We start from the raw sequence: 16613 nt of genomic DNA on the forward strand, positions 1-16613 counted from the left end.
CATAAATACTGTTATTTACAGCCTTCTGAAGGAAGAATTTGTGTGCACAGTAAAGCACGTATTCTTCATGAAAAAATGATTGCTTCCTGTATACCCATTTGGGCTCATATTCTCAACCTCAATCAAAGTACTTGACAAAATTTGCTGAAGTTTAGACATCATTTTTAGGCTTGTGCTTGTCCTAATTCACAACTCTTTTGATCTGTACTATGTTTTCTCTTCTAGGAGTTGAATTAAAAGAAAGGTGGGGTTTTTTTGCTTTATTGGGAGAGGTGGGTTGCAACCTACTTCTGCCTGCCCACTAAAGGGGGACTAATGCATCTTTTCTATATCTCATTTGTATGGTTTGTAAGCTCACGGGCAGAGCTGTAGTCTCTCGTCACATATAGGTACTTAATACAATAGACTCTTCAATGCAGCCAGTGCGTAAGGCATTATTCTGTCATAACTGATACATTATTCATCTATAATGAACAGTAAAATAATTCAAGGTTACTAAATAGAATTCAAACGTCTTTGACTTCTGATAATTGTGTTAGGATATCCTTACTAAATTTAAGTAATGGTGATTGACATTGACAGGTTGTTCAGTACAGTGTAAGTAAACACTGTAGTTTAGGTAATTATCCTTCTTATCTGAACTTCATGACATTGAACTGAAAATTTCACAGTAACATACTTCACCCATGATTTTTTATTTCCAGCTGAGCTGGAAATAGACAAGTACAGCTTTCATCAGCGTATTTTAGTCTTATCCAGAGATTGGGCAGAATGAAAAATAATAGGTTGAGGAATATTATCCTGCTTTGCAAAGGTTAATTTCAAGCTTGATTTGAGGTTATGATTCTGAATTTTATTGTGTCTTAAGAATTTATCTGATTCCTAATGGTAACCCTGAGTAGACTTTCTGTTTTCAATATACGCATTTAGGAATAAAATAGGATAGCTATTGGTTACTTTTCATTAATCTTCGCATTACATTTTGCATAATATTGTTAATTTTGTGATTGATACCTTGTCATTTTTTGATGGCATAATCAGTAAAGGTGTTGTGTATATTTGGGGTTTTTTTTAGCTATCCGCTTTCTTTCTTTCTATTTTTATAATCTATATTCATGTTAAATATTTCTGTCCTCTATAATTTATGATACTCGTATTTTGATATCAGTATTAATAACCATAGATTACACTGCAATGGTATGGAGAAAGGAAAGACAAGAACAGAGGTTCCATTACATTAGGCACTGTATAAACACAGAATAAAAAAGATGATTGCAAACATATTGTCCTCTCAATGAGATGGTCAGCCTTGGCAGTAATATAAAATAATTCTATAACTGCTGATAAATATTAAAAAAAAAAATTCTTACCATCATCAGTATTCAATAAAGCACATGTATTTTACTGCCAAGGACAGGAGAAGATATTTCATATCTGTAGTCTAAACAAAGGGTGCTTCAGCCAAAATAAACATGGATCAAATCAAAAGACCGGGGGCAATTTCCCTACAGTGAAAGCAGCTTGTCTAATAAGGTCAAGGAAGTACTAGCTGACACCTGTTATGATACTGATTAACCAAATCTCTGCATGGCTTCTCTGAGAGGACAACAGAATTAATTTCTGTAAGTGAATGTTGGTATGTTAGATAATCAGGCAAATGCATCCATGCCGAGTGATGCATCTCCTCTTTGTCTCTTTTATGAACATCTTTGTCTTCTGTGCATCTGCTAATCTGTAGAACTCTTTCTAAAAGATTAATGTTACACTTTGGCATTTCTTTGCAAAAATACCCACCAAAGCACTAATATTGGCAATATCACAGATAACATGACAAGCAAGCGTCTTCGTGGTATTTCTAAATGTTGAGCTCAAATCTTACGTATGCCTACCATAAGACCATTCCTACTGTATTTTAAACTATTTCTTACATTTTGCTGATCACCACAGCCTCTGACAACCTGTCAGCCTCATTTCTCTGTCAAGTCCACATGTATACGTTTTAGGTATTCATATAGAGAGCTTATATCTTTTTGTTGAAAGGCCTAACACTCCAGTGGCATTATAAAAAGGAATAATAATATTGCAAAGAAATGGGATAATAGAGAGAACTTCATAGAGTATCAGATAGAGCACACGCAGTGCAGTAAAAGATGTCTTCTCTTTCTGGATGCGTTTGATTTCTTCAGGTCTGTGCCTACAACTCAAAATGATTTTGATATTAGATGGTTGCAGGCTTTCCTGGAATACTCAGTGATGCTCCCACCAAGATTTCTGAATCTAAACGAGTCACTGAAAACAGAGTTTGTGTCTTCAGTCTTTAAAGGGAGAGAGAAAAAAAGGCATACAAGAGCTTTGGCTGTCACTTCTGCTCAAGTTAAAACATAGTTTATATTCTTACTAGACCATTGCTTAAGGAACAGGTATCTTGTGGCTGACGGTTCTTTTAACAATTTTACAGAAGGTTCAAAGTCAACTTGTGTAAAGTCTCTTACTGCAGAGGTTCATCCTCCGTAGCCTGCCAAGTTTATCCTGTCCATTAAGGCTGTATGCAGCTATCACCATTTTTTATGGAAGTGTTGCAAGTGTCATTGTGCTATGTCTAGTAGAGATAATAATTGACATACCTAAATACTGTAAAGATAAGGATAAAATAATCTGTGTTTTCAAGAAATACATCCAGCAGTTTTTCATTGCTCATTCGTGTAGGTTAAAAACTTCTTTTTTTGCCTCATTTTTGCATGGATACCCAGGTATGGCGTTGGCGTTTAAGTGGGCTAAAAAGTAACAACAAATAAGTGCATTATAATGTACTGAAAAAATACTCAATATAAGCAACAAAAGATTGTAGGTCCTAAATTTGCCATAATGAGATGAAAGATGCTTTTAGTACCATGCGAAAATGTAATTTGCTTTGTTGCTAATCTCATGGCACTCAAGGGTTTGTTGTTCACTAGAACAAATATTTTTCTTTCAGACTGAATTTTGCTATATTTATTCCTGATACATGTACAGAGTCTACTGGATTTACTTCTATTTTGCTGATAAACTGCAACAGATTCTCAGGTGTCAAAATGCACATACCCTAAGACTTTAGCTTCTAGAGATAAGTTTAATAGGAAGATTAAAGTCCTTATTAAATCTCCATGTGTAAACAAGCAGCTTATTGGATTTATAGAGGATAAGCATTAAAGATGCAAATATTTCTAGAGACCTGCTAATCTTACATAGTGACATGGATAAACATGTAATACAATGTCATTAAAAAAAAATAGCCAAGAACTGCTACAGCACAGTAATTCTGTCTCATTATATAGGCTCTTTGCAGATTTGGTTTTTCATTTTGAACTCTTCATTTGTGGCTTCAAATAGGAAATTTTTCTGTATATTTTCTTTGCTGTAATGTTTTAGACAGTTTTGATCTGTGAAGACTTTACTACTGACTTGAACCAACCACATGCAAAATAATTTTTCTGTTTTCTGCATTGTATTGTATGGAGCAGAGAGTGATAAGGTGTGATGTGCTGATGATTCTTAGCATGGGAAATACTGCAGCAATGCAGGTAACATCGGCAAGAATAGATAGTAATGTTTAGTCTCATAATATTATCTGGCATATGAAATTTGTGAATACAATACTAGAATGCTGCTGGGGAGAGGGACGGAACTGTGTATAGTTTTAGAATACTTTATCTCAGATTTTGCCATTTAGTCAGAATAAATAAGTTTCCCTCCTATTGCACAGCAGTGGTTATACATCTCACTTTTCACCCTAATATTTTGTACCTTTTGAAGTTTGCATCTCTTTTTCTTCTATAATTGTTCCACCTCTTATAAGTGGAGTTGTATAAGTGGTACTGCTTTGCTTTCTAATCCTTCACTAGTGTTTCTTGGCTCTGTCAGTAATGTGATGATTCTGTTTTCTTCTCAGATTCACTCCTCCAGGAAAGCATTGCCTCCTTTTCTCCATATGTCTGCACTTGGTCTTGTTGTGCCTTGTTTTGTACAATGTAAATATATTTGTCCTTCCTTATCCATCCTTCATATCATTGTCCCTATCTTCTTCATTCTGGCTTTACGCAATGTTTTCTTCTTTCCAGCATACTGTTTTGCAGCACCTACAATATTATTACCTTCTTGACTCATTTCTTTCTGTTCCTCAGTTTCTTGCTTTATGAAATTTAAGTTCCTATGCCACGCTTGCAGTGTTGTATAAAATTCTACCACAGCTACTTTTCTCCATCTTTTTGCACTCTGATTTTCCCATTGTTTTCTTGCTTTCCACTTGTTCTACTTTTCCTTTCACTTCCTCCTCCCACTCTCATGTTTGCATTTTCTCTGACCACTGCAATTCATGTTCAACTCCCTTCTTTCTGATACACGTTTGTTCAAATGTATTTTTTACACCTATAATTTCTTCCTAATTTGTACTACCTTCTTCCTTCAACTTCGTGGTGTTTGTGCAGTCTAGTTACAGTGTCTGTTGGTTTAAGTCAGGGATGATGAGCTCACATTTTAACGATAGAAAAAATGATGCGCAGTGCTGGTGAGACTTGCTTCTTAGAAGGTCACTTCTTGAACGACCAAGGGCAAAAAATCATGGGAAAAATTCCAAGGATGGTTATGCATAAAAAATACAGGAAAGCAGTGAGACATTTCAAGAGATAGGTGAACAGTGACAACTCTGTACTGTCAGTATGTCTAAGACATTATATAGTGCTTGGTAAGTCTCAGGTTACTGCTTACTTGGAAGATGATTTTCTCTTTGGTAGCAGACATTGAATGAACGGATTAGATTCTTGGTTTATATGCTCTTCTAAATAGATGCTATGTGTCTTGCGATCAGGATTTATAATAGCTGGTGATAACTGTATTATGAGTCAGGATATCCAAAGTTTTTACAACAGAGTCAAAAGTTGTTCTTGCAGTAAAACTGAATAGGCAAAAACTCATCTGTGCAGGTTACCTCCCTTAGAAAGTAATTTATAAAAGTATAATTACAATTCATAATCATCAGGTTATCTTTTCAATCCTAAAACCAGAGACAAACCAGTTACAATTAATGACGTGACAAGCAATTATTGAATTTAACTAGATTGGTACCTCTGCATCTGACTATATATATATATGTATATTACAAGTCATACAAAGTAATGATGATACCACTTCTAATCAAATCCCAAACCCTTGATTTTAATGGCATTTCTGTAGCTACCTCTAGCTTTAAAAAGTGCATTAACATGTTTGACACACTAATTTCAGTTTAAAATCATAGTTTGGTTCAAATTCATACATCCAAGTCACCAGCAGAATAGGGAGTAACGGCCTTGATGTAAGGTGGGCTGAGAAATGTTTGTACCCAACTGTTTCGCAGGGGTGTAGCAGCAGGGTGGGGGTGGATTTTCTCTTCACTTGAGCAGCCAGCACAAGACAGACATAATTAAGGTCACTTCTTATTGCCTCAGATGGTGCAGAATACTCAAAATGGGATTTGAGGTACTGGGAAGGTGATGCAGTCGTGAATCTGCTCGTTCAGTGCTACGACATAATGCAGCAATGAAATTAAGCTGCAACTGTGAAGAGCACAGGCAGCTTTCCCCAGGACTCCGTTCGCTGTAAGCATGGTACCCCAGAAGAGGTGCAGTTAGGAAGGTGTAGGGAGTGTTTGATTCGTGATGAACCTGTAGAAATGGTCTTGCCGGTCGCATGAGAATTCCCTGTGTAGTGGGTCACTTTGGGAAAGACTCTGGCCTCGTCTTTCCCCAAAACTGGGGGGTAACGAAGAAGGTGCTGTGATTATTCATTGACTAGGCCAAATAGATAGAGTTTCATCTGTTGAGATGTGGACTCTTTCTTTAATACTCATCTGTGTGTGGAGCAACACATTTACCATAGCATACATCAGTGATAATTACTAATTTGATAATGCACTTATAAATTCCTGCTGTGGTTATGATTTTTCTCATGACTGCTAGTCGTGCTGAATTACGCCATTTCTTAATACTCAGAAGAGGCAATAATGTGAGTGTAACCCATGCTCAAAACTCCTGATCCGTCTGAGTGGCAACTCAAATGGCTTCTCCTTTGGAATCACAAGTACATGTAATGACCGTGAAGTTGTCTTGCAACTCTTTCACTGTTTAAAGAGAAATTGATGCGTAAGTAATACTGAATTAGACATATGCAGAGATGTAATTATGGTTGAGTTTAAAGCTTATTTAAACAGGAAGCATGAAAATCTTTTCATTACACCTGCAAAAAACCTGGGTATATGTACCTTCATTTATTTTTCTTGTATGTACTTCTTGTGAATTTTCTTCCATCCTTTTAACTCAATTGATTTATACACATCTACAGTTTTGTCTGTAGTGTGCATCACACCCATTATGTTTTTGATATGGTGAATATTATTATGTATATTATAATTCAGTACAGCATTAATGGCCCTGAAGACAACACTTCCTCATTTATCCAGGACATACAATGCCTCATGCTACCCAAAAATGTGCTGTAAGCATGTTTTGACCATGCAAAGTATCTGTTTGTTTTTTTCTAATGACATTTATTGGAATAAGTAGCCTTATTAGTTTTTTTTTTTTTTTTTTTTAGCTTATTTCACACAAGTTGTTCGCTAACCATGAAAAGCCTCTCAGAAGGCTATTCACTGAAAACAGTGCAGAGCTATCGCACCAATTCTTAGCAAGTCTTCTGGCTAGGATACAGTTTCCATTCAGCTTCCATTGCTGGCAAATCTTGCTCAGATCTGTGTTAAATAGGTCAAGAATATTTGATTTCAGAGAGAAATAGTTTATGATTTTTGTGCAATTTTATAAAGTGTTAGATTTCAAATTTACCAAATTTGACAGAAACTTGATCGTTTCATACATTATTTCTATTTTTGTTATAAGCAGTGGAGCCCATAACATTATTTAGATGCAAGAAATATATGGCCCCACATTTTTGGTAATGACAGATAAAAGTTAGGAACCACTGATGTATGTTTGAAATACTAGCTGGGAACTTTTCTCAAACAAAATACAAAAATAAGAGGAATTCATTGGTACTAAAAGGGGCAATAGTTAATATGTAATGCTCCTTCCCACAAGATATTACCTAGGCCGCAGTGCTTAGAAATTTGGTTGCTGAAATCACTAACAGGAAAATTATCTTCACTGTGACAAAAATGTTTAAGTATTCTATGCCTGCATGTTGTAGAATTTAATAAAAAAAAAAAAAACTTCAGACATTTCTTCAATGGACATATTGTCACATAATTAATTTTTCATCAATAATTACCTCTTACCTTAATGCCTCTTCTGATTTCAGCTTTGATGATGTTGATCTTGCACATCTTGTGGTATGGAGTTACTTAAAATTAGTCCATACCAGAGCTGGAAATGGAGATCAAGCCAGTTTATTGCATCAGACACTGGACACTGTCTCTTACTGCTTTGTTTAGAAATAGTATTCCTCTCTAGGAATCAGATGTTTTACATATGTAATTCCCAAATAAAAATCACTATGAAGCCTTCAGAGCATCAGCTGTGAGCCAATTTGAAATAATTTTATTAATTCACTTCCCTCAAGTCCTTCAAAATAGTAGCACATCTGCTTTGAATTTGCTTTCCAGACGGAGACATCCTTAAAACAAAAATAGTTTCCTCCAAATTATTCAGCATAAGCATATGCTTCTTCATTTGAAAAGCATTAGCATAGCATAAATCAATCTAAGAGCAACATGCTCACATTTGTTACCAACAGCTATCACTACATTATTTAAAATTTAACAAAGTATCGTTCATGCTATTTATTACCAACAAATAACACTTTAAAATATAGCTATTTTTATTTTGTTAAATTCATAAAGCACTCAAGTACAGATGCAAGTGTTTGTTCTAAGAAATCACAGAAAAAAATATTAGAGGGTTTTAAAGGAATTTATACTTTTCTGTAGAGTGCACATCATTCTCTGAGCAGTTGCATATAGGTGTTGAAAGCTCTGTGGCAAAGAATCTGATACAGTGTTAAATTTGGGGGTGGGTGAGGGGGTGTCATGAATTGCTAGATAAGTCTGCTTGATTTCTGTAAAACCCTAGAGAAATCATGGGTGATTAATTAGGGAACTGCTCTTGAACAGTTGTAAACAATCACTTGTTACCCTTGAAGAACAGTTGCATCCTAATCTTCCTTTTTCCTTCCAGTTCTGTTCTTTGAAGTCATTCTGTACTGTTGAAGTTGTAGAACTGATTCTTCTTACTTACTGATCTTATTTACTCCAATGAAAGAAAGAACGAACTTTACTGAACTCAACACATTTTCAACAGTGGAAAAATTGTGAGTTAAACGGTAATGTTGAGGCTCAGCCCTTGCAAGCAGGCATATTGTATAAGCCAAATTTTACTCAAACTCAGGCTTTAAACCAGTTAGACTTCTTAATTCTTACTTGAGCCTGTTACAGAATTTCAGTCCTTTTATGATTAGAAACTTAAGTCCAGCTTCCAGGCTCCATTTATTCATGCTTATTTTGTACGTATTCTCAGTTAAGGGCCAGCATGTCCTTTAACTCAAAGAGTAAGTGAGATTAAAACAAGGTATTGCACGGTGCTATAGATAAGAACATAACTTAGCTTAATACCTAAAAGTAAGTAAGTAGTAACAGTTACGTGTATGTCAGTTTTCACAGTGTATTTGTCAGCTTGTGTTTTCCCTGCATTTTCAAGGATTATGGTGATGAGTATTTAAGTCTATATTAAGCTAGAATGTAGGAGATTCAGTAGGTGGACTTCAAGATCTTCATCTAGTCTAAGATGTGAGTATTCTTTATGATGTTTGATGTCAAGGCTATGTTGCAGCCACTTGGGTTGTGCTCCTTGATCCTCCTGCAGAACTGCCTTTAGAATCAGTTTTGTCATTCCTTTTAGACTTACCCCACCTTAAGGACAGTGGATAGAGAAGGTAGAGTGGAGCAGCAGGAAGAAGTGGACAGGCGTACTTCCTTTGCTTACAGCTTGTAACACTCAGGTGGCATCCAAACACCCAACAAGACCGAGCAAAGTAGGAAGTGTAAGCTTGATCTCAAACCTCTGCATTCCAAGTGGACTACTCTGGGGAGGTGAGGTCGTCTTGCTTAGATTATTTCTGGATTTTTCTTCTCAATATTTATGTGAACATGAGTACAAATATGAACCCTGATCCAGAATCCAGTAAAATTATATGTGGAAAAGCTGTGGCATAAGAGAGGGAGAATAATACAATTAAATGGTATACAAGAAGGATATTTGCTGCTAATTAAAGCCTTCTAGAACTGGAGCAGGCACATATCTTTGGACCCATATTCTACTCAGTGATTAGCTGCTGGGATATACTGGAAGCTGTTTTGCTGTCATAAGCCACAAAAAATTCAAAGGAAGAAATAATTACTGTTTATTTGATGAAAGTGAAAAAGTTCAGCTGTAGGTTGTTGTAGATAGTCTCCCATTTGAAATCTTTTCCAAGCCATTATAGAACACTGTCCTATTATCAGAAAATCAAGACTAACGTTTAGTTAGCTTTATTTTATGACAGTCTTTTCTATTGACAGGAATTACTCAACTATCAAAAGAATCATTTACTTGCATGCTTCAGAATAAAAGTGAAAGTGAACATTCTCTGTGAATGTTGGTTTTTGGCCATAAAAATTTCAGAAAACAACCTCTACTCAACTTGATTTCTTGAAGAGATCTTCCAAATCTTTTGGATTTGGAATGCTTGTACAAGGAATTTGAAATCTAGTAGATGAATCGATAAAGGTCACCAGGATAGCTTTAAGTAGTGTCATGGGAAGGTCTGTGAGTAAGGTTACTGTTTGGGCTGATAGAGTCTAATCTGATCAGGCCCACAACACTTTACAGACAGGGGATCCTTAAATATGACTTGCTGAGCCCGTGGGGACGTAGGACAGTAGAGGAATAGGCTGACATTTATAACTAAGTTGCCCTTGAAACCTTGGCTGCTATATCCCTGTCTTCCCCGGTCACATGGATGCTGTTGGATCTAGAGCTCATGTTGCCCCAGAGTCAGTGACTTCCACTGGTTGATCCAGCAGGAAATCAGCTTTGTAGCAAAAAGTTTTTCCTCTGTATCAGCTATGATGACATGCAGTGAAAGTTCACCGCTGCATGAATTTTGTCCTGATAAAAGATAGTTTCATGTGGCTAGCAACTATAATTTTATAATATTCCCCTCCTGCCATCTTTGTGCTGTGCGATAAAATAGCTAAGAGTACTCCTTAATAAACTATATGTGGCTGTCAATAAAGCTTAAAAAATAAGAAGGAAGAAATATTGATGGAGATCAAAAGGATTAGGGACCTGGAGGAAGAAGAAGGGAACCTTTCTGTAACTTCACCATAAAATTTTCTGAGGTACAAACAAGTATAAATAAACCAGTATAAATCAGCTGATGCCTTTTGCAGGGGTAGAGAATTTGTAATATTTTATTTCCTGCAATAAGCCAACACCCTGTGGAACTAGAAGTCCCAACATGTAAATATTTCTATTGGAATACATTTAGTTATTTACCCAGTTACAGTAATATTTTGTGTTTTACAAATGTGAATGAAAACAAGATTCCTAGATCTAAGAAAAGTACATTCAAAACTGAACATTATCAGGGGAAAGGGAAATGCAGAAACACCCTGTTTTGGTGCTTTTTTTTTTCCCCCAGAGAGGACAAGAAAAAATAATTCAGAGATGTATAGAATTGAATTTGTGAGGGTGCTGAAGCAGCTCTAGTCACAGCACATTAGGTTATAACTAGAATAGGCAGAGGGTGCCCATAGCATATATATATATATATATATATATATATATATAAATATTCCCCTGAGACAACCTGATCTCATTTCTTGGGGGACTGTGTACTTGCTGCCATGAACTAATGGCTTAGTAATTACTTTTCTTTTCAAAAACTTAAACATTGGCTCTTAGATAGGAGGTTATTTGTAAGCAACCAAATAATTCAGCTTGTGTTGTACCTTACTCGCATACATACTTTTCTTGTAAGTAAAATAATCCTTTTTCATGACAAGAATAATGCAGTAATCTACTTTTATCTGTACTCTCCAGTTGCTCCAATATAATCTCCAAAATCATTGTGTAAAGCCGTTATATTATCTAGTGTGATTTATCATTCAAGAATTTGTCATATTCATTTCAGTTTGGTGAGAGTGATAATACATCCGTATTTGTGATAATGAAAAACAGCGTTTAACCATAAAGGCATTATATTCATCAATAATGCATATGTTCATAGACCTACAAAGGGCTCATAAAAGTTATGGATGAGGTTCTTTTGGAATTCATTTTATAAGTTTCTTTTCTTTAGTTTACTAAGGCTGGCTCATTTGTATGGAGATATTTTATCTCTTTTATTGGTACTGCCTGAAGTTATTAATTAGGTTTTCTAGTCTGGTGTTACACTTTTCAGGTCACTGTTACGTGTCATTGAAACAAGCCCATTAAGATGAGTGATGTGTGTTGTAATTTCGTTAGTGTCTTCAATAACATACTACACTTCCCTTTTAGGAGTCTCTTTCTGTTTTGCGTGGGTCAGGCTGGCTGTATGAATTACATGTATAAGATCAAAAGAGTTAAAGATGAAGGTAGATACTTAAGCAATTAGGCAAGAGGCTGGAATTAATGTTATTTTAAAGGCGTAGGCTACAAAAACAGTTTGCATTAAGGAATGTTTATGTAATTGAATTTCACAGTATAAATGAAAGTGTCTTGGTATTGTTACGCATGTTGTGGTCACACAGTGATATCTTATGCCAGTGGCAGGGCTGGGTTTTATTTTTCAGTCAGTGTGTAATTTTGAATGAAAACTCTTTTCTGACTTGTAAAGGCATAGAAGTGATAAACTAGAATAGCCATTTTTTTCATTTGATGAAGCTTGGACAGAGATAAGTAAAATTGTATAATGCCACAAAAAAGGTGGCATGGCTTGCAAAGTAGATATGTAATTGGAAAGTATAAGATCCTGGGGAGAATCCATAGCAGAAAATTTGAAAAAAACAGATACTGTACAATGTTACTTATTTTAGAGTATTTGCATATATAAAAATGAAAAATAGGTTCCATCATACTATGCAGTCAGGTATGCCTAAACCATATTACTATTGCAGTAGTTAAGATACTGTTTTAAATTATGATAAAAGACTGCTTGTCTCTTTCATTCATCAAACATCTAGATATCTCTCATTAGATGCTGATTTGTACTGTAGTTAGGTGGGGTGGGCTGGGAATATTTCTCTTTTACAATGGACCATCTGCCATTGGAATCACAGCAGTAGAATTGAACTGTTTTAACAACCTGGTATGTTTTCTGCCTGTGTGTGCCGCCTTTGGAGCACATCTGAAGATGGGATAGGAAAAGATGAGTTCCTCTTCACCTCTTAAATTTTCCTCAGCGATCCTCAAGTGTTCCAGTCTTCAGGTCACTCCTTTTCTAAAGGGCCAGATTGATAGCAGTCTAAATCAGTGTCACTCTGCTGGTGCTTGTTGGCCTATGATGGTTTTACAAGTTGAAGTTACCACCACTAACTGAGTAGAAGTATCCTAATATAGCCGAGGGTGCCAGTGCTGTAGCCTTTGGAGTAGCATCCTTGGCTCAGGCAGACTTTCCAGGCCACCAGACAGGACTGTCACAGATGTCCTGCGAGGAGAAAATAATGTGATTCTCTCTAGCATTGCCCCTGCTGTTGAAGGGGAGGTTGTACAGTCCTCTTCTGCCTGCGAGCGGTGAGTACTGTAGAGGAGAGCTCTTCGGCAGCCTGATTCCACTCACACTGGTCTCAGCAGGAGCCCCTGAATTGATTTCAGAGGGAGCAAAATCAATCCCTGCTTTGAAACCTGCAGTACTAATAACTAATAAGAAAGGCCCCAACTAGTAAAAAAGGCCTTACCACAACCTTTCCTTAAAAATCAACCAACCAAGAACTTTTCTGGTTCTCAGCATACACTGTTTTCCTTTACTGTATCACGGAGAACCTTTAGGGACAAGCTGTAATAATACAATTTCCATCACCTCTGAGTGGAAGCTGCATCATATTTGCAAGGAACAGTAGCATTAGCTCTGAGCTGAGGAAGGAGGCACGTGTTCCCATGTGGCTGCAGCAGCGCAAGCTGAAGAAGTTATTGCCACATCTGCTGTTACTGTTGTCCTGCTGAAGGTTTCTGTCCCCACTGAGCTGTTCCTGCAAGTGCTTCTAACCTGTTTCAGTCTCAATGAACTAGGTCAGTGATGACCTACTGTTTAAACTGTGCAAGCTGTCCTTCTCTTGCAGTGTTGTACATGAACTGGTCTTTCCCCTGTATATTTAATTTGATTAGTTACTGCATTGCAGAATATTCAGTATGGCTAGATGTATTGCTGTTAGGGGATAGAATGCTTACCGTTTGTATGGCATGGTGTTAATATTTTGTTGCTATTCCCAGATGTAAACTCAATATAGGAAGGTAAAAATATAAAGACAGTAAAATTGTGTTATGAGGATAGAAGTCATTTCATATCTTTGAAAAACATTGCCCTTCATTCAAAGCATCTTTTCAAACTGAAGAACATGGCTAAGGATTGTAGATGTTCTGTGATATCATTTATTCTGCTACTTCATTACCATTCTCCCTTGTAGACTGACAATTTAGATGACTCTTGGAGTAATCAGCAAAAGATACACTTTTGTGGTCATCTGTCTTGTAGGTGAATGTACTTGGCAGTTTTATTACTAATTTGGAGTTGCCGCTGGGCCTGTCCTGTCATGCAGTTAGGTCACTAACGGACTGTATGAGTTGCCCTGATTTCTTGCTCTTTTTATTCTGGGAGAGTACTCCCCCCCTCCACCCCCAAACCCCTGCCATGTACTTAAGGATAAAGTCCTACACCAAATCACTTGCAGCTTTTTTGTTTTGATTTTCACTCACTTGTTTACAATCAAAGGAGCCCCTGGGTGGAGATTCATGATATTTATGTGCTCTTCTAATTAGGATAATGATTACACCTGCTTCTAGATAACATTTATAGCCTGCTTCAAAGTCTCATTGAAATCACTGACTAACTTTGAATTCTGAGCCTTCAACACCTCATACAGACATTTCCAAGGAATCTACGTTTGCATGTATTTTTATACAAGTCATTTAAAAAGTCTGGCAGATATTATTATAGAAAAACACAGATTTTGTCTCATAAGAGTTTAGCTGTACTTTTCACTTATTTCCTTCATCAAGTATGTGACATTAAAAATGGGTTGCTCTTGTTCGGATGTCACAAAAGATTATTGATGAAATAAGGCTCTGCTGAAGGCAATGAGCATTTTACCATTGACTTCAGTGCAGCTAGGATTTCACCTCTGAAGTGTGAACTAAGTAACAGGAGTAGATAGGAAGAGAAGAATACTTTTTCCATGCCTAGGTCCAGAGTAAAAAACAAACTTTTTTTTAGAAGGAAATAAATAGAATCCAGCTGAGACATGAAATACTTCTTGAGGGGTTTGATGGGCCTAGGCTCACGATTTTGATAAAACCCTGAATGTCCAAGGAGGAACATGAGGTTTCTTGAACAAAGTTTGTGAATGTTTCAATGTAAATACACTTAGATCAATAGACAGATACAGTTTAGAAAGCCATAATAAATATGCAGTTGTCTTTCAGTTTGCCACAGGTCAGCTTTACTATACATAATATATATCATTTGTAAAGTGTGGCAGATGCTTGCAGGGATCCTTGATGATTTCTGATGAATTGTTTTGAGTAAAAGGTTTACAATTCTCCATTGTTCTCTTTTAGAAATATTCTTTACAGACTAGATGAAAGGACAAGCCAGTTCTCAGTACTGCTAGAGGCACTGGAGCACTGCAAGCTACATCAGTCAAATGAGACCATTCAAGCAGCCTTGTCGGAGGTGCTGAACAGCATCAATTCAGCTCAGGTTTACTTCAAAGCAGGACTTGATGTGTTTGAGACTGCCTTGGCTGGAAAGAAATGAAAGAATTCTCTGCATTCTAAGACGTTTGTTTACAACTTGCAAAACAGAAGTTCGGCTCAGACCAGAGGTTCTCTGAGGACGAAACCTTTCTCAACTTTTCTTTTGGTCGGCGCTTAAAGGTACTGCAGTGTGTGTTTTTATAAGTATAAAACAGTCTTTTGCACTGTTTGCAGTATATCTCAAATGTCTTGTTTCTGAATGTATAAAACATAATGAGAGGGAATAACACTTAAGGTGTGATTTTTGGAAGGACATCTGCTGTATTTTTATATGTAAAAAATATTTTTATGACTAAGAGCTCAGTCTTGCAAAGTACTGAGCACGTCCTGCAATATGCTGAAGACCTGCTTCTGCGACACCCGGATTTATAGCCAGCTGAGCTTTCAATGCTTACTGTTGATTCAGACTTCTCAAATAATTTGAAATCTTCACATAATTTTTTTCTCCAAGTTGAAGGATGTGGCATTTCCTTGGGTAGCCAATGCTGGTGTTAATCAGGAAATGCTCAAAACACTCTGGTCAGTGTAATCCAACCTTCTGAAACAGGGGGAATAGTGAGAAATACCTCCATTCTGGGAACACAGATGACCTTTGATTATTTTATTTCTATACAAAACAGAGAGTTTTTGTCCATTATTAGTTCTTGGAGAAAAAAAATAATGTGAAGATTCCAAATTATTTGAAAAGTTTGAATCAATACTTAGATCTGAGAAAAAATATTTTGAATGTTTATGTTAAATAAAAGAACTGCCTAATCTTTTAAGGCTACAAGCCTGATAACCTTACAAGTTACCCAAACAGCCCACTTCAAGGTCTCCTTACATTTCCAGAGAAGCATGAGAAGCAGAATGAGAATCGCAAGTCTTAATACTACAAACAGTTGAAATTGTTTTCAACTGATTTGGGGGGGGCTTAGAGCATAAAAAATTAAATTTCATATGAATTCCAAGAATTGAAGTATAATTTATTGATAGAAATCTGAAATGTATTGTTACCCATTTTGGTGTGAAGACATTATGGAGACATTTCAAGTTGCAATAAAAATGGAGAAAATCTCTGTATTAGTGTAGAAAAATTTGCCCTCAGGTAAATTTCAAAGTGCACAATTCGGTGAAAGGGTGCAAGGTCATGAAGTACCACAAGACTTTTTAAAGTACCTGCTCACATAATGAAAAATATGAATTGTTTACAGCTCCAGGTCTCTACTTCTCCAAAGTCCTTAGCAAACATACCTCTTATTAGCAGTGACCTGGTACAGAGTACCTACAGCTGTGCTATTGCTGCATTTCTTTGCAAGTCATTATAGCACAGGCAGAAGCATCCCTGATCCGCCTGGGTGGACTATACAGTTGTACAGCCAGAACTGAAGTGGCAATATCTTCAGGATCAGCCGGTGTGACTGAGGGAATGTAGACATGGTTATCTCATATCTTTACTCTTCATCTGTTAGGCAAGAGTATATGGTTATTCTTTTCCTAATGCAGGTACTGATTCTGCTTGCTGCAGAGGGAATTCGACTGCCGAAGAGTAATATTTTTTCTGATTTTATCATGCTTGTCTATCTCCTTGTTTTCCATAATTTTTGTTATTGTAATACT

The 16613-nt window shown here is 36.5% G+C and overlaps 1 protein-coding gene across 1 annotated transcript in view; it reads left to right on the top strand.

Annotated features, from left to right (window-relative positions):
- The window catches only part of NAALADL2 (N-acetylated alpha-linked acidic dipeptidase like 2), a 401471-nt gene extending 386456 nt beyond the window's left edge, over positions 1-15015 (top strand). The window contains exon 14 of the mRNA XM_067301422.1: positions 14817-15015. Within this exon, the coding sequence (XP_067157523.1) occupies positions 14817-15015 (199 nt within the window). The remainder of the gene's footprint in view (positions 1-14816) is intronic.
- The last annotated feature ends 1598 nt before the right edge of the window (positions 15016-16613 follow it).

The sequence above is a fragment of the Apteryx mantelli genome, chromosome 9 (assembly GCF_036417845.1).
Source record: "Apteryx mantelli isolate bAptMan1 chromosome 9, bAptMan1.hap1, whole genome shotgun sequence".
NCBI lineage: Eukaryota > Metazoa > Chordata > Aves > Apterygiformes > Apterygidae > Apteryx > Apteryx mantelli.